General features: G+C 32.1%; 3 protein-coding genes across 3 annotated transcripts; 1 reads left to right on the top strand and 2 right to left on the bottom strand.

The window, feature by feature from the left end:
- Positions 1 to 569: 569 nt before the first annotated feature.
- On the top strand, positions 570 to 1,860 carry LOTGIDRAFT_229424 (hypothetical protein). Its single transcript, XM_009065401.1, has 2 exons — positions 570 to 934; positions 1,059 to 1,860. The coding sequence occupies exons 1-2, from the start codon at positions 607 to 609 to the stop codon at positions 1,586 to 1,588; spliced, it is 858 nt and encodes a 285-aa protein (XP_009063649.1). The 5' UTR covers positions 570 to 606; the 3' UTR covers positions 1,589 to 1,860.
- A 5,417-nt stretch (positions 1,861 to 7,277) lies between these two features.
- Positions 7,278 to 8,247, bottom strand: LOTGIDRAFT_183804 (hypothetical protein). Its single transcript, XM_009065400.1, has one exon. The coding sequence runs from the start codon at positions 8,199 to 8,201 to the stop codon at positions 7,704 to 7,706; it is 498 nt and encodes a 165-aa protein (XP_009063648.1). The 5' UTR covers positions 8,202 to 8,247; the 3' UTR covers positions 7,278 to 7,703.
- A 100-nt stretch (positions 8,248 to 8,347) lies between these two features.
- LOTGIDRAFT_229422 (hypothetical protein) lies at positions 8,348 to 19,181 on the bottom strand (the record flags this gene model as incomplete). The annotated part of the gene is made up of 21 exons (XM_009065399.1): positions 8,348 to 8,744; positions 9,750 to 9,854; positions 10,438 to 10,628; positions 11,040 to 11,133; positions 11,826 to 11,948; positions 12,381 to 12,451; positions 13,019 to 13,108; positions 13,457 to 13,615; positions 13,750 to 13,794; positions 13,927 to 13,971; positions 14,105 to 14,137; positions 14,583 to 14,651; positions 14,932 to 14,961; positions 15,249 to 15,351; positions 16,101 to 16,215; positions 16,512 to 16,642; positions 16,862 to 16,959; positions 17,237 to 17,326; positions 17,529 to 17,969; positions 18,346 to 18,494; positions 19,016 to 19,181. 21 exons carry the CDS (start codon positions 19,179 to 19,181, stop codon positions 8,600 to 8,602), a joined length of 2,493 nt encoding a protein of 830 aa, XP_009063647.1. The 3' UTR covers positions 8,348 to 8,599.
- Between the last annotated feature and the right edge of the window lie 500 nt (positions 19,182 to 19,681).

Below are 19,681 nucleotides of genomic sequence, written 5' to 3'. Positions count from 1 at the left end.
CACTCAATCAGAATGCTTAAAAGTTAATCTCTTCAGGTTAATCTTTGTTGAGAAGTTATCAATTATCCTGTGTTAAACAGCTGGCGGGATTTCCCTATGTGTTTCTGAATGAAATTCAATTACGTAGTTAATACATAACACTTTCCAGTCTGTATTTAGACCATCGACAAAGTATACACAGTGTTCGTGTTATCAATTGTCTTTATGTCCTTAATCACTATCCCATTGTGATAAACCGCTCACAATGCTTTGAAGATTACTACGACGGCGGATTAAATCTAGTAACTCGGGCGTTTCATCAATACAGAACAATGAATGTCACCGCCAAAGATTAATCCCGACACGCTTGATTGATGGACAATACCTATTATACACGCCCTAAAGCAGTAACCAATCAGTTATCGATTATCTCGTATTACTAATTTTACTGACCAATGAGAAGACAGAACGTAAGGTTCACGTTATTTGTACAAGGTAAACACCTATCACGTGACGAATTCAAACCACGTGTTTGGTAATTGAAGGTATGGTATATAACACGCGGTACTCTGGCAGTTGTAATATCTTACTATACGTTCACATTCTCAAACTAAATTTACTACGAAAATGTTGGACTATACGAACGCTCCTGCACACTTGATTTCCCCTTTATGTGTGGATACCAACATAGACTATACATTGGATATGAATAGGTTTCCAGGATTAAACGATCCAGAATGTATGCAGCAGTTGGCACTTTTGCCACCATCATATTCATCATCTAGTGAATCGGAAGTACCAGTACCTCGTGTTTGTGAACTTTGTGGGAATCTCATTCCATACACAACAGTCTTGTCTCAGCCATGTGGTTTCTGTGTATATTACGGATTAATAGACGATAGTGCTGATTCAGAAGAAGTTAACACATCTACAGATGAACTTTTCTCACTTATAGGTAAATATCATTTTTAATATCTTTAAAATACCTTAATACCACGACTGCGGGACGTAAAACTTCATTTGTGCATAATGGTACTAAGATCACCCAGAAAATTTATGTCATTTTTTTTCTTTTGCAGCATCTTGTGACATTGATACAGAAGTAGAAAGCTCAAAAAGCTCAGGAGAAGTACAGTCTATGTTTGAAGACTTCATCAGTTCTGACAGTGATATCAGTAATACTTGTCAAGACACTTCCATATGTGTAACGAACGTTTTGTCATCACCTTTACCAAAATTGTCACCCTTGTCACCCATACAAACAACAGAGTTAGACTCGTTATTCGAGAAAGACACATCCTGTGAGAATTGTGAACAGGAAGTTCCCAGTGTTAACGATTTAGACGTCACGTTTGGTGATGTTCTTGTAGACACTTCATGCATCATCGAGGATTTAGTGCACAATGGTGGACTTTACTCTCCCGCTGTTCATGACACTTCACGCCGAAAGAGGAAACTATCCGAGGAGTCCGAATCGAAATCGTTTAGAAAAAGACAGAGGTCGTTGGATGAAATGGAAGACATCTTATTGAACTGCTTCGGTGATTTTGGACACTTAAACACCATGTGCTCAACGGATAGAAACGACGTGATGACGCGCTTTTCATAATGTTCTACTTCATTCATAATCATCCAAACGTGCCAAGAGACTCATTTTTGTTTTGTCTTCTGTTGTTTATTTTGTTTTGTACTATTTCAAAATGTGCTCAATGAATCTCTATATGGTTAGTGTACCACGACCATTTGTTCGTCCATGGGAACCAAATCCCAAAGTCTCATTTGCTTTGAAGCAATTTATACTTGTTTGATATTGCTCTATTTACCTTATGTTGTTGTTTATTGAATCGTTATAAAGAAATTATAAATATAATGTTGTTTTCTAAAATGTCTTTTTAATGTTGTTTAAAAATCAGCGGTTGACTGCTATAACAGTATTATCTGTACTTCGAACACAATAGCGGAGACAAGCACATTCAATTATAAGCCGTCTTATTATGACGTATACCACAAATTGAATAAGCTACGCACCAGCTACCTAACAAGTACATGTGAACAATGAAAGAATGCGATAACTATCTCTTAAGTGCAAATTATTTATATAAAGAGACATGAGGCATTGGTTTCCACTGAATAGTCAATTGAGGGAGTGTCCCGTACTCTTTTAAAAATTCAATAGGGAATCAAAACGCACTGTGTGAAGAAAACTGACTTGAATAACGGGTGTTTCTTTTGAAACCTTTGAATACATGAGTACCATGATCTTTGATACTAGCAAGCATGCGAAACCAAATATTCACAAACCAAAGAATTACGTAAATAATAATGGATTTGGTAGGATTTTAAAAACACTTTAAAATATGATAGGGCAGATATGTACAGATGAAAATTATGCAAGCATCTGTACAGGATATCAAATGCTATCGTTCATAGAGTTTTATCTCCTCCAATATTTATGGGTGGTTTTGATCACTATATAGGATTTGTTGAATGCATTCTGGGTTCTACACGTGCATCAACCATTTGTAAGAAATCTTAACAATCATATCAAAATTTAAATAGAACAACAACTGATGGTTATGCTAATTTAATGTTAAACACTAAAAATATACAGGAATTAGTAAAACAAGAAATCCAGGAAACGACTGGATTGAATGCCAATATCATATGCAAATTTTCATCCAGTTTGCTCACTATTTCTGAAATAATATTTTACAGATATGAAGAACTGTGAATTACTAATGACATTTGACGTACGATATCATGTGGAGGTCATGAAAAACAAGAATCGCAAATGAAACATATTTGTGCGTTTAAACATATTGTTGCTTTTGTGTATCACAAGAAGGAAGGAATGGTTTTGATGTGTTAATAAGTCTACTTTAGTCCAATTGACACCGTGTGGAGATGCCATAAGTTCAAATCACGCAGCAAATTAATAGTTGATAGCACCCTAGAGAGCTTCCTCTATTCATGACACGATGTATTGAACAGATGCTGATAAACAATTTATACTTCCAACTGAAGCTGGAATATTTAATGACAGGCGTTGTTAATTGAAATCTCGACCTTCTCCACGACCACTGGGGAATACAAATAAGCACTGTTTTCAACATCTCGACTCCGTACTCGACCGCTGGGATTATCAATAAGATATTCATGAAACCGACCCTGTGAATCGAATAATATACCTGACATTGTCAGAACCATTTAAGACGACCTTGACGTGTTGACATTTCAAACAGTTCGTTTCAATACAATATTACAAATAAAGAAAAGCAGATCGATTCGAACAGAATAAACTATTCACTGTGACATGGAAATCAACACAAGTATAAAGATGTTTATGTACCGAGGAAAAAAGAGATCCGTTGGCACGAATCTGTTTGGAAATGAAATGTTGAATATTAGGCGGACACCACCAAGCTGTGTCAAAGAGGTAAATGTTACCAAGACATCGGCATAAACCCACATGATTAACTCAAGATACAAAACATCTACTACAAGTCGACATTTAAACATTCATTGCTGAGAAGGGAAATCTGTTTGGAAAATCTTATCGCACCGTTTTGACTACTCTGAATCTTCTGCTTATAGCAAGTATCTCGGCAGTTGGACAGCCACAGCCACAGCCATGAAACAATTAAGAACAACAGAAAACGATCCCTCAAAAAGCCAATCTGTGATTTTATAAGGGTCGAATGACAAACTGGGAAAAGAATTTGGAATAATCCTCCATTTCCCGAATTTTTTTTTACTGAAAGTTTCGAAGAAGGACCTGCTCAATTCCCAACCAAGCTACGACAGATAAATGTTATGTCCTTTAAAGATGGATTCCCTTATGTCCATTTTTGAAAATCAAAATGGTAATCCTTATATGAATAGAAAGTAGATGTGTTCTAATGACTTGGAAAAATACCAGTTTGTCTCACGTGTCCATAATTAATTCGTAATTAGCCAAATAACAGCAGAATTCCAATGAGTGACAAATCAAGAAAGGTTAAAAGTCTTTTTTAGTTTTTGTTTATCCAGACTATACATACATGGACATTTATGATTGAAAACTCTTTATTATATGCAATATCAGAACATAATGATATGATTAAGAATACACAATAATTCATTAGAAACACCAGTTTGCTTAATTTGACACTAAAATGAAAAAGGAAACACATCTAATGAATAAATGTTTTTCTCTTATTATCAAGGAATCAGATATTTCCACTCATAATAAGTTGCTTTCATGTACATTCTATCTTATCTTTTAATAACAACCTCATTGTTCCAAATAGCGCTCATTAAAAACAGATTGAGGGTATTTTAAAAAGTCATTAAAACCTGTCAAGTGGACACTTGTACAAAGTCAAGTCTGTCGTTGTTAAAAATGACATCCTGTGTACTATAAATCTGGGCATGTAATTATGGATACAAGTCTTTTGATGTTGTATGTAATTATCCTTGTCCTATAATTAGACCAGCTATTGATCTGTACCTGCATTACCCCTCCCTCTTACTCAATACACGTATTTAAACAGATAATATCACCCGGTTCAAATTTGATATTGGACCGATTAGATAAATTAGTTATTTCATGGCAGGTCTATTTATTCGAGAATGTTTTTGATATTCTAGATAATTAAACTCAATTATATATAATACAGAAAGAATAACAAAATACCCTACCCCTCTTTCCATACACGAAAAGAATTTAAACTACCGCAAAGTCAGATCATACACCCTATGGGAGAGGGGCGAGAGTACAAAATTGTCAGGGGGCTCAAAGGCAATTCTCCCTCTATGGTTAAGTCTGCCATTGTCTTGTTTTGAATAGTAACGTGTTACCTTTCAACCACCATAATCTCTATGTAAGCTGATGAGAAGATTAAAAAGATGGGTGTGGGGCAGACTTTTCGTGTAAACAGCCCTTGAATACGTTGTTTTAAAAAAAAATTCTTACACACGTGATATATGCATGAAATGTTTCATCTTATCATGGACTCAATCTTATTTCGAAATTTAGGTTCCCTAGGTATCATAATTCGAAACCGCCTATATTTAACTAATCTTTCTCAATGTTAACGTGCTCTGATTAATCACAAAAGACTGTTAAGGCGAAGGTCGTTGGGGAAAACCACAAACAAATCTATATATATATTCTAAATTACTCATTGATAAAGGTAGGTTAAACGGGTCGATTCATGGTCATGTGAGTCTGATGAAATAGTATTATGAAGGCCTCCACGTTGGCAAATCAAATGTGTCACGACAGTTGCGACTGCCCTGGTTACTTACTCACGAATTATGACTTGGAGCAAATGAGAATATTGGTTAAATTGGGTGTAATGAATCGTAAATAACTAAACTGGTTATGATCATATGACTTGAACTACACATTACTCACTGTCACCAAAATAACGAAAAATTACATCTTTTCTTTTTCTATTGTTTTTGACTCATAATCACTATTATCCTCTGTCATATGCTACTAAAATAGGCCTGTTAACAAATCTATCAAGGAAATTACTTTCCTTAGAATGTAATACACCTATTTCCCATCGGAAAATGGCAGTTTAGAAACGAGAAGGACCTTCTTCCTTTCTTATCGAATTGTTTTGAAAAAGTAAATTTTAAGATTAAATTTTAATGGTCATCTTAAAATCTTCCTTCCACCCCCTGCCTCTTACGTAAAGCTAATGCTAATATTTCGGATCGTAAATTTCCAAACATTGGTCCGAGTACATGAATTTAGAAAAATACTTCATGGTGCCAACGCCATCTTAAACTAGATATTTGTTCGTCGGTTTCATTTTTAAATCCTCGATACATCAAGGATGGTTCATTTAATTTTAATACATTTATTTCGTTAAGGTAGAAGCATAACCAACATTCGGGAATTTAGATTGGATGCTTCAGTTAGGGATATTTGTATGGTGTAGTGGTTAAGACTGAATGCCAACCCGTATCCTGAAAGGTTATAGAGATACAAAAGGTTTGTATGTTTGTTGGACACATATGTACCTTGTATCCTCTATTTGCACATAGGCATAATATACGAAGGCCAAATAACATGTTTTCAATTAAGATTGTTCTTTTCTTTATTCGAGATATAGATAAAAAAATGTTATTGAAAGTTTCGACAACATGACAGGTGAGATAGACTTGTGTTCATATTTCTCATAACTGAACCGACATTCAGGTGTTTCGTAGGTAATTCGTATCCGGTCTGACACGAGTATATTTTTTTAATGCAAAATGTTGCATTCGAATTTGTTGTTATATCCAGTTAGGTCAAGATCAGATTAAAGGGATTATTAAAAAGTTTTCTAAAAAAAACGAAATTTTCAAAACCTATTCTTGAAGAATTACACATAAAGCAAAAGAGTAATTATCAAAACTATTTTTGGATTCTGAAACCATCTGCCCCATCTATCTCGGGAAAGCTTAAGGTCCAATTTTTGGCACCTTAAATCATGCGTAGTACTTTTATAAGTGGTAAAGCTTAGAACTTTTTTCACAGATCAACCGATCAACTATATGACTATAGTATTTTGTACAGCAATGTTAAAATGTTTTGAAACCAGATAGCAATGCTTATTGAAATAAAGTTGTTTTAATGTCAATCTATGAACTATCATTTTCTATGGCAGTTACTGATTATAAAAACCCGTTATAAAAACGTCTGCTCAGGACAATGTATTTACTATTATAGAATATTAGCACAAAGAACGATAGTAAAATATTCAATCGGATTAAAGATTAATCGTAGTCAAGTGGAACGTAGCGGGAGATAAGACAGAAATTGTGATGTTTTTATTATCGCTTTACTGTTAATGTGTAACGTCTTTTAACATTAGCATTGATTAGCACGACGGGATGTACCCTTCATTAAACAATTAAATAACCGTCCATTGACACCCCGCTATTACCCCTCTTTATCTCAAGTGGCGGTCAAAATGTGAGAAATCCCCTTTTTACATTGTGATTACCACGGTTTATCTTTGTTCTGTGGCGTAATAGGCTATACGACATCTAAGTAGAAATCTATTAAAATCGGTATAATTGGCGGTTGCTACAAATAAGTTGTTCTCATCAACTGTTGGAAGTTAATTATAACCGAGTCTTCATCAGTTTATCAGGCCGTATCGATAGGCTAATAGCCTACATGTCTTTGAACTACAAAAGTTGCCGACAGCATACATTTTTATGCATATCATATTGCTATCGGATGTAATCTAATATTGGAATTTTAGTCAAGGGCAAAGCGATAACTTACTTATCCACTGACAAAATGACAATAGAGCCTATATGTATACATTTTAATCCAGATATTGTCTAATAAGTGTAACACAGTAAATAAGGAATATGACAAGACTAAGCTGTCCGTTGGCTTGCAAATACCTCCCCCATACGCTTGATAAAACAACTTAGGTTTTCAAGATGAACAGTTTTTAAGGTCTACCTGATGCGATTTCTAGTCTCTCTTGATAGTTAAAGAGAGGTAACCCATTTATACTACAGCCCACAATTAAAACATTTCTCAACTTTGGCCATAACAAACAGCACGTGGTTTTTCGAGTGAAATAGCACCAGTTGAATTCAACCACAAAGTTATGATAGTTATAGCACACGATTAACTAGTGGCAAACTATTTATTTTCTAGCCTTTTTATATATGGTATGGCACAGACGTAACTATTATCTAGTTTTCTAGTTATCCGAAAATTAAGTTCATTTATTCTTGTCATTCTTGGCCTTCTCATCCTCATCAATAATATATTCAAATAATTCCCGTATAGAGTCAAATTCTTGTCGTCCAGTTGGCTCTTTCTTCTTAAATTTTGGCACAAAAGCGTCCACTTTGACATAAAATTCGTGAATGCTGCTAACACCCATCGTTTTAGCAACAATAAAAGTCAAGAGTCCAAAGGTTCCTACGGTATATAATGTGGCCTTTCCAAGAGCACGTAGAGCCAATGTACCACCAGATTCAGCTAGCCCTTTATCAGAGAATGAAATAAGTCCTTTAGCAAATGATTCGGGATCTTGCTTTCTTGCTGATGAAAGGGTCACCCCGAACCCGGCTAACAGAGAAAATGAGGTCAAAGAACCAAGAAATAAGCCTCCAATTATTTTTTCGCTGCGGCTGAACCCTTTCTTATGAGTCTTGTTCGATGCATTTTCAGTGTTCTCTAGAAAGTTTTCAGTTTTGGCTGAATTTGTTGTCATTTTTAAACTTCAGCATTTATTTTCGTCACATTTCGGCCATTTTGCAATATTCTTTTACATCCAGACGCTATTATTTAATTCGATACTTCCCGTTGAAAACAATAAGATTTCCCAGCACTTTCAGAAGGAAGTTTGGAGATAAATAAGACATTTTTACAACGAATTTAATCAATGACACACAACTTTCCATACAAGGTCAATTACTATGAAGATTATAAACATCTGCCTGCATCGTAAATCCCTCTGCGATACCGAATGATTTTCATGTCAAGGGAGATAACAAAATAAGATAAACTCCAGGGCACACTTAAATCAAGTAACATTACAATAGTTCTCACAACACCTTTTAATCTTTAAAATAAATAGATTTGTATTTTGCCCAGGAATTAATAGTTTAATCAGCTTTTAGAAAATTCTATTAGAAAGTTACACAGTTTTTCAATATTTTTGACACATAGTTCCATGGCTTCCTGCCATTTATTTTTATCACTTCCAGTAAAAGTTCGTAGATTTTCAGAAAACTTAAGAGTTAATTTTAAACATCTGAAATAAACGAGTAAATAACCAAAATTCAAACTATTATTTTCTGATATCACATTTTCCCCAGACTGCTGGCATTTGTGATGTAGGCAGTTTTGTAAACTAAAACATTATCTAGATGTTTTGAATTGAATGTCGAATCTATCTATGTTAAAATCTTGCTATCCCTTTGATGATCAAATGGTTATATTTATGAATAACTAATATACAACTAACTCTTTGTGTTTTAAAGGGAATGTAAAGAGGTTTTCTAAATATTTTATGTGCATCAGGGACAGTGATATAATCAATTTGCACCATTCCAATTTTTAATCAGATGTCTGTGGTTCCTTAAACTTAAACTAAGAGTTTGATAACATAACTAATCGCAAAATATCTTTTATCACAATACCCTCTGGTATGAATAAGGTCATATTGATTTATTAACATTTATCAGCTCATGAGGAACTCCTGTGAAAAATTCATAAACTGCTATCAATATTTCGCTAAAATGTTGTTTTATGGTATATACAAGGTGTCCAAAAAATATTATAGTGTGAATGAAACTCTTCAATCAGCAATAATATGATGAATAGATCTGTATGACTTTATGTTTATTGAAAATAAATTTCATTTTATATTGGTGTCTGCAGAATTGAAATATAGTTTCATGTCCTAATTTGGAACCATTGGATTAAACTTAAAGGCAGCACCAGGCTGCACAGGACATTTTGCCAGGACAGCCACATTTGTCTGCTTTCTTACTGTTAAGGGTTCTTAGGCAATTTTGTGATATCTATAAAGGTTTATGTACAACTATGTATAATTGAGTATTGAAATATTAAAACAGAACCTAAAAAACATGTTGTTTTTGCTCAGAGTTTCACACTATGTGATCTTCAGACAACTGACCTTTTTCCACCATAATGAAGTTGGACAAGTAGAACTTATTCTCATGTCTATGTTTCGAGATGCATTCGGAACGTTTGTTTAAAGACGTATGGTTATTGAGTATTATAACAATCTTACCTCTGTAATAGTTTCAGATGACTCTGCGTATAGCTCTGTAGTTTATATAATTGATACACAGTAAATATACATATAAAATGTATTGATACATGAATCACTGGCAAACTGAAATATTCAAAAAGAAAGAAACATTTTTACTATACCAATAGTTATTTGTAAAGCATAACAGAATGTGGGGATCCTGTCTTCCAATGCCAAACAGTTTGAAAAAGATCTTTTCTGACTTAAGCAAACAGAACCACTCACAGCTTGGTTGAATAGAGATGATTCTTGATTAAAAACTTGTAATATTATCTTGAATATAAACTAACAATGAGATGAATAATGAAAATGCAATGATAAGCGAATTTATCAACTATTGAGATTGACCCGTTCTGATGCCTTACTTGCAAAATTCAAATGGGAGGACAAACTGATAGGTTAACTTCCTATACAAGTCTAGATCAGAACTTTTTTGACACAACTACAGAGGGGTAAGCAGAAAAAATGGATAGCTGTTACTGCAACTAAACACCATACACCATTGCCCCTCCATATATTACTTACCCCCCTGAACAATTGGCGCTACGGGTCTGCCTTGTCTAAATATATGATTCAACAGCTAATAATAGATCAACTTCAGCTACCTGTAACACTTTTCAGAACTCAACATTCTTATTAATATATTTTTATTTGAGAAAGTGCTTACCAGTATAGAAGTTTCTGTGTGTTATCTCTCTGTCTGGAACGTAGTTGTTTACTGTATAATTTCTCTTGTCTTGATAATGTTATAGATTGTAACTGTATCAACACTGTCTCTAGCTCTATATTTATTCTTAGTAATAAAGTAACTATTTCTGATTCCTTGATCGTATTCCTTGAACTTTGAACTTCTTCATCCTGAAATTACAATACTACATTATGGAAACTTTGAATGCCACTCTACATTTGTGTCATTATCTTGTGGCATAATAAAATATATATTGTGTACATCCTTGCTTTTGGTTTTATTTTGTATATGACTGGTAAAAGGGGGCCTCATATTACACATTATAAGTCCATCAGTATATACTGTATCACAGGACAGAAATGACTTTTGAATCAAGAAAATCACAAAAAGACATTATCTAAAAACATATAAGAACCTTGTAGAATTTTCTACATTTGCTAGTAAACAACCCAATCAAAATGCATGCAATATTTAGAAGAAAAGTACATAGGATGTCAAGGTACTAGACAGAGTTCATAATACCTTGACATTATGAAAATGGTGCTGAGCTGTAATAAAGTGATAAATAAAACATAGTGTACCTGTATGACATCATCAAATCTATATAGTGTTGATATTTTTCTTGATAATAGTTGATCTATTATATCTTTGTTATTATTGAATATTTCACAATACCTAGAACAAATACAAAATATTTTGTGGTCGTCAGCTTTTTCAATATATAATTTGCCTAACAGAACCCCTGATAATTTCATTGGGGTCACTGACACATAGCTAAATAAATTGTAACAGTAGTAGCTAAGTTTGGATTTTCATAAAGTCAGTTACTATGCATTCTTCTATAGATGCTACCTTTACATTTAACAATTTTTTTTTGCAGTTCTTCCAATTTGAAAGTTAAAAGACTAACAGATTTAAAAGGGACAGATGCGCAATTTTTTGAGTCTTGAATATATGTTAATAGTTTTCAAAGTACTAGAAATGTACGAAAATCGCATAATTCCTTTAAAAGTACTTCAAACTATGAATTTTACTCACTATTTCTATATATGTCTTTTCTATATATCACAGAGTATCTTAAAATCTTAACATTCAAACACAGATAATTCTGGACACACAATTGATTTGAATTCAAATTTCGACAGTGAGCTGTGAATACTATAACCAATCAGCTTAGCTTAAAAATTCCTGTTTCTGAGACAAACATATGATTGATCAAATATGAATGGTGCATCTGTCCCTTTAAGAATATCTGAATAAGACGTTTGTGGACTCATGGCCAATCAACAACTATCAGAAACCAGATACAATCAGCAGTTTTTGAACGAATGGAAATCAATCCCTGTGATACATAGATAAATATTTACCAGACATGAGCATCAAAACCATCAGATATTTGATGTTCAATAAATTGCTTGATTCCAGTTTCTAGTTTTTTATAGCTTGGGTTATCATTTATAAATATTTCAAAACCATCAGCTGTTGATTTCCTGAAATTTGAGAGCAAATGTAATTCTAAATTCAATTATGATGAAAATTTCAAAAACATATGGATTATTTAAATCTAATCAAAATTAGATTACAACATAGTTTCATTTTTATTCTGATATTTTTCATCACCATTGTAATCTAACAAGATTTCTAATGCAATTGCCTTTTAATGATGTTATTTTTATCCAATCAAGGCCTATCATGGTTGTCAATTCCCACAACTTGTCATTGTTATCAAGAAACAGATCATAATGAGATGCTTTGATTGGATAAAAATAACATTATTAGAACTGTATGTGGTAGAAAACTTGTTAGATTACAATGTAAAAAAAAATATCAGAAAAATAGCATATTGTCATCCAAGTCAAACATAAGAAAGGATACAGTCGACCCATCAGTTTACAGTATAAAAAAAAAATCTAGGATCTTACCAAGATTTGAGTGTTGGATCTATCTTTATCCATTCTATCATATTACAAGTTAAATTAACTACACACAGGATCTTAAAATCATATAAAACATGTTGATCATAAAATGTTCAGGAACAGAAAAACAATAGAAGGATACATTTTAACGAACAAATGAAGATAGAATATCTTTACACTTTATAATTTTAAAAGATGTGGTTTTAATTTGATCATTTTGATTATAGAAATTGTAAAACACAACATTTAACAATGGCACCAAGAAATTGGCTTAATTTCACAGAAGGACACATACTAATAAAACAAAACGACTACAGAATTAAGAAATTATTTAAGGAATGGCCTGAACATTTTTTCAGTTTATTGATGTTTAAACAGAAAAAACCTGTGTACACTGTATCCGCGTAGCTGTTTATACGCAAGTGTACACAGGTTTTTTCTGTTTATACATCAATGAACTGAAAAAATGTTCAGGCTATTCCTTAATTAATTAACTCGAATACGTGTATCACCTAAGATTTTAACATAACGTTAATGAACTAATACTAACAATAGAGACGTCCAGGACAGCTATTTTAGACAACAGAACAAACTTTCCAGTAAGTAAAATCATGGAAATATGCAAATGTAGAAATTATGCATACCTTTTTCTTGAGTAAAGCAATAGGATGATATTGAGATTCATATTTCTCTATTGTATCTTTAAACTTAGTAACAGTTTCAGGAACTTTATGCTAAAGAAAATTAACAGATGTTTAATTGTCATATATCATGAAATGTGTACTGCATCAAGGCCAGTTAAATTTTGTCTAACACAGGTAATTCTGGAGACACATGGATTTGATGGCTTAAATCATAATGGTGAGCTGTGAGCACGATAACTGATAAGCTTAGCTGAAAAAAATCCTGTTTATGAGACTAAGGTACAATGGTCAAACAAATGGCAAACCTGTCCCTTTCATATAGTTCAAAAATGAACGAAAAAAAAAGGTATTTGGTAAAATTTTATGAAAAAATAAACATTGAGATTAATTGGATAGTTTAAAAAAAACTTGTATATAGATGAAAAGTTAACAATTTACCTTGTCTTTATATTGAAATTCATATATTAAATATATCAATATATACCATGTCTTATCTATCCAGTCTTTAGATACATCAGATAAGTCAGTTTCACCATGACTTAATCTATCCCTTAATCTAGGACCTTCAGGATATACTAATACATCATATAATAAATCCTGAAATATAAATATCAAGGTACATTAATACATCATATAATAAATCCTGAAATATAAATAAAGATACATTAATATATCATATAATAAATCCTGAAATATAAATAAAGATACATTAATATATCATATAATCAAACCTTGAAATATAAATAAAGATACATTAATATATCATATAATAAATCCTGAAATATAAATAAAGATACATTAATATATCATATAATAAATCCTGAAATGTAAATAAAGATACATTAATACATCATATAATAAATACTGAAATATAAATAAAGATACATTAATATATCATATAATCAAACCTTGAAATATAAATAAAGATACATTAATACATCATAAAATAAATCCTGAAATATAAATAAAGATACACTAATACATCATATAATAAACCCTGAAATATACATCAAGATAAATTAATACATCCTGAAATATAAATATCAAGATACACTAATACATCATATAATAAATCCTGAAATATACATTAAGATACATTAATACATCATATAATAAATCCTGAAATATACATCAAGATACATTAATACATCATATAATAAATCCTGAAGTTGAAGCAAAGATGCAGTCTGTCCACAGACATGTTCACGGACAAGAATTCCCTTTAAAGAGGCTCAAGCTCTGAGATATTAATGTCATGGCAGTGTTCCTAAGAATATTCTGGATATCATATGAAATATGGGTAAGTCACCTTGTCATCTCTCATAAATGTCCATGTAAGTACAATCTGGATAAACAAAAAAAGACTTTTTTACTTTTCTTGATCGGTCACTCCTTGGAATTCTGCTGGTACTTCTTTTCTAATTATGAATTAATAATGGACATGTGAGACAAACTTGTATTTTCCAGTCATTAGAACTCCTCTACTTTCTATTCATATAAGTTTTAGCATTTTCATTTTTATAAATGAAAATAAGGGAACCCATCTTTAACAATAAAACCTTACCATACATGGTTCTCCAATTATCTTTACTAGTTTATTGTCTTCATCTGATTTTATATGTTTACACAAAATCTGAAATAATGCAAATTAAAATTGTTTATTAAAAAAGATAAACTCTCAATAGTTTTTGGTATCTGTATCCATTACAGCAAGGTATACTGGAACAGTGAGGAAAGATCTCTTAATCAAGGCCATGCACTGACAAAGATTAGAACTCATGACCACTTTATTTCAAGTCGAACCAAGTAAATGAAGTTAAAAAAATAAATTCATGCTACAGCCACAAAATTCATTTCAAATACACTTTTCACTCTTTTGCAAAAAATAGTTAAAAGTCTAAAAGATGACTTACCTCTTCAAATGTAGTGTAAAAACTTGTTGACTATAAGAAAAATATAAAGATATTTAAGGAGATTAATCATGTGAAATGTTTAATTCTTATCTTCAATCAATTCTGAATTTAAGCAAGTAGTTGTGACTTGCGACAAAAATTTACTTTGGCAAATACAACATTATCACTACCATATATGGTTTAAGACACAGCATTGTGGTAAAAATAAATCATTAAATTAACAAGGTGTTATCAAACATCAGAGAAGTATTGTTTAAATAGCTGCATTTGCTAGATTAAAGCAGTCACACAAAAAATGATTCTAGAAAAGGACATACCTCAGCAGTTAAAACTCTATACTGACAATTATTAGCATCAGCAAACACACATCTTAAACTGTGTTCTAATAATGGCCACAATAAACACAGACTGTAACCATATCTAAATTAGGATAAAAATTGAATGTCAGATTATGACAACAATTCAAACAATTCGACATCTATATTACGAACAACATTGCATAAAGAGCATCATCTGAGTTTATAAAAATTATACCTACCAATATGATTTAATGATTTACTGACAAACAATTTGAAATTCATATGCTATCCACAAACAAATTAACATTATGATGAACTGCTGACAATGAATTTAACATGAAGATGAATCAGCTGACAATCAATTTGACATCTGCTTACAAACTTTTCAACACAGAAAGGTACAAGTATTCCGTTATGATCTAAGATAAGGACAAACAATTTGACATCAAAACGATCAGCTGACAAACAATTTGACATCTACTGACAAACTTTTCAACATAGAAAGATACAAGTATTTCTTTATGATCTAAAATAAGGACAAGCAATTTGAAGTCAAACAGATCAGCTGACAAACAATTTGACATCTGCTGACAAACTTTTCAACACAGAAAGGTACAAGTATTTCGTTATGATCTAAGATAAGAACAAGCAATTTGACATCAAAACGATCAGCTGACAAACTATTTGACATCCAAATGATCAGCTGACAAACAATTTGCCTTCAAGATGATCAGCTGCAAGCAATTTGACATCCAAATGATAAGCTGACAAATTTTGACTTCAAGATGAACTGACAAACAATTTGACATCAAGATGATCAGCTGACAAACAATTTGGAAGGAGGTTGATAGAGAAATTTAGTTGATTTACCTTTGTCTTTCATAATAAAATAAAGATCGTTGTAAATATGGCATCATACAGTGAAGTATAAATATATTATCTTCTCCAATCACACTATTCAAACATTCATATATCTGTGTGAAATCTGAAGAGAAAAGATTCAATCAAAAAGTTAACAAATTTGAACATATTCAGAGAACCCACCACACTTAGTTGTCAGAAGGTCTTTTATAGATAATATTTTACGTTATTTTAAGAAAAACAATTCATATCATTAATTCTAATTCCATCAAACCAATCTAGAAAAGAAGTTGAAATGGTATTTACATAATGAAAGTACCATTGTCAATTGCCTCTAATCAGTTATCAGAAAACTAGTCTTCAACATTTCACACATTAATATCATGACTAAATTATAGGAATCTAAAGAAAACAACTTACTAACTGATATAGCATACATGTCTTGAGGTAGTTGTATTGGTGGTCTATGTGGAATGGTCTCTGGCTTAACATTTTTATACTTAAGAATTTCACCAATACTAGGAATAAGTACCAATAAAAAATATACATACCTACAAAATAAATGAGCAGCAATCTTATTGAATAAAACCATTATGACAAAGTAATAAATATTAAGAAATTCATATACATGTATTCCGTATCTATTCAGTGGTTTTAGCTATTCAAGTCAAGCATCTATATCTAATAGCATTATAAGTCTTCAATATCTAACCATTGATTTGATTTCTAATCATTGTTCAGAAAAGTCATATTATACAAGTTACCGGTACCTTTTTGGTAATTCCCCAGGTGAGAAAAATCCATGCCATGCAATATTTCTGATATTTAAAGATTTAGGTGAACCAATTATAACCTTCAATACATTTACCTAAATAAGAAAAAAAGGTTATGTCAGTTTTAAGTACTGATCTAGTTCTAGTCCATTTAGCAAAACAAAGCATCATTATGACTCAATAGATGCTGAAAAATTTATGACACACTTAATGATTGAGAGGCACAGGGGAATTGAAACAACAGCATATATTCACAGTTTAAAAAAAGAAAATTTTGGAGTTTTTATAAGAAGACAAATGTTTATTATTTCTTAATTGGGAGACAGGGGCCATGTTCTCTTGTGACTTACACAAACTGGAAAACTCACTCACCACTACAGGACCTAGAATATGTTTAAGTTCCTCAGTATTCAATAAATCTTTTAATATTGATGGACATTGTCTTCCTTTCATTAAGTAAACCTATAAAAGAATGTATAATGTTACCTTTAAAGAGATTCAAAAGAGGTTTCCAGAATAGAACAAAGTTAAATATTGTTTTAGAATCCCAAAAAGTATACATTCACGGACCAAATCTAGTAAATGAAAATCATTACATAAAAGAAATCAAAATGGAATATTTATCTTGAAAATTATGGTAATTATAATATGTGGAATGACTTACATCTCCTAAACTTCTTTCCAAACATGATGTTATCACTAAGAGTGATAGCAATTCATCAGCATTATCATTATCAGAACATTCATTATCATCTTTACCATTCTCACTCAAATTATCATTATCATTACCACTAACATTATCATTGAACTCAATTTTGTCAGCTTGATCACCACTTGTCACATTACTACTACTGGTACCATTGACATTATCATACAACTTATCATTGTCAGTATTAATACCACAAGCATTATCACACAATTTATCCAAATCTTTTAGTCTCATTAAGTCTTTTTGATTGAATTTTACGTCATGACTAAAATAAGTATCACTGTTAGTTGTACAACAATTTTGTCTTTTCTGTTCATGATGGCTCATATCACAATGCTCCCTAGTTTGAGATTCAATATTTGTTTTCAAAACCAAAGAAAGGCATTCAAAAAATATCTGAAATGAAAATTTTAAACTGAATGAAAACCATTGTCTTTTCAAATGTAGCAGACTAAGCCCCATTCTTATCATCCTGAGAACAGGCTTTAGCTGTTGGTAAAAGCATTAGAATGTGACCCTGAATAAGTCAATATCTTTCCTCATTATTTCAGTTCTACCAGCTGAAAAAGGGCATGGCATGGATAGTCTAGGATAAATCAATGCCATTGAGGTTTGCCTTAGGACCAGTTGGTCCTCAAGATCCTTGTGAATCTGAGTAGTAAAAATAGATGTTTCTTTCCTCATTTCTTTTAACCATATGGTATAAGGTACAGGAGTACATAATAAAGATTAAGACTCAAGTTGAGATCTGCTAAATATCAAATTTACAAACCTGTTTATTGGCAATCCAATCTAACAAATTATTGTATGTAACTCTGTACTGTTCACATGTTTGGTTCTCAAGCAACTGTTCACATTCCAAAAACAATGATGACATTTGTCTTGTATTTTCTAACAGCAATTCTTCTTCGTTTTCATCTGCTAAAAAAATAAAATAATATTTTTTCTGTTATACCAAATACGCTTTATGTTAAAATAACTTAAATATCAAGCCATATAACACTACAACTTTCTGACCACATTGTTTTCAAAATCTTTGCTCAAAATATCCTAACCACATAAAAAAATCTGCAAAGAAACAGGCGAATTTGAAAGGGATGAATTGGGAATAAGAGGCCTAAGAGAAGAGGTCTGAATCTGAAAAAGGTGTCATAAGTTATGGTAAATGGGCAACTTGGAAAAATGGATGGGACAAAATGGGTTGGGGCAAAATAGGAATGGATTGCATCGGATTGGGAAAGGTAATATGCAATATGGGAAGGGTTGATGTGGGAAAAAAAAAATAGGCTGCTCTTGTATTACAGGCACTCTTATCTAAGTAGGCCTAGTACAGTATAGCTCTAGGCCTACTTAGATATGATTGCCTGTGTCTAGTATTTAGTGCTGTGTTAGATTGTATGTATGACCAATTGGAATCAGACGAAATTGTCCACCTCTAATACCTTGCAATAAGTCTTTAATCATGGATTCTAAATGCACCCAATCTATTGTGTAGTGATTAGTGAGTGATGTATGCTCTATTCTAGCAATGACACCTTCATGACATATCATATTTTTCACTCTAGAAGAGAGAAATGTTTGGGGACATTCTTTGTTTACGTCTGCCATTTTATCACCGGAAATGAAACTTTCGTTTGGTCAATTGGTGCGTTCGTTTATTGCACTTTTCTTTCACTTTTAGCTATGACCACTTAGTGTAAATTTTTTTACTTACTTTCTGAATTTAAAATGGAAGTGTGTATGCCGCGAAAGACACAACCATGGGTTATTTTTGCTCCGAAATTATTAACTGTTTATTGTGGTTGTATGCAATTCTTTAACTTTTGATGAGAACATGTTGCAATTCTGAATTGCTCACCACGCCATATCGGATGTAGTTTGTTTTTCAGTTTGATATTTGTATGATATCACATGATATTTGTACTCCATCTCAGCTCTTTTATGGAAAAATTGCTCCTAGGAAATTGTCTCATGTACTATTATTTGAGATAGTCCGCTGTAATTTTGAGAATAAATAGAACAGTCGTCCAGTTAGTGCCTAAGGAATGTTCCTCTGGTCTTTTTCCGATAATACCATTGATTAAAAAGAAATGTTTGACCATCTCAGT

This window comes from Lottia gigantea (genome assembly GCF_000327385.1).
Source record: "Lottia gigantea unplaced genomic scaffold LOTGIsca_7, whole genome shotgun sequence".
Taxonomy (NCBI): Eukaryota; Metazoa; Mollusca; class Gastropoda; family Lottiidae; genus Lottia; species Lottia gigantea.
This window is presented reverse-complemented; position numbering and strand designations above follow the sequence as displayed.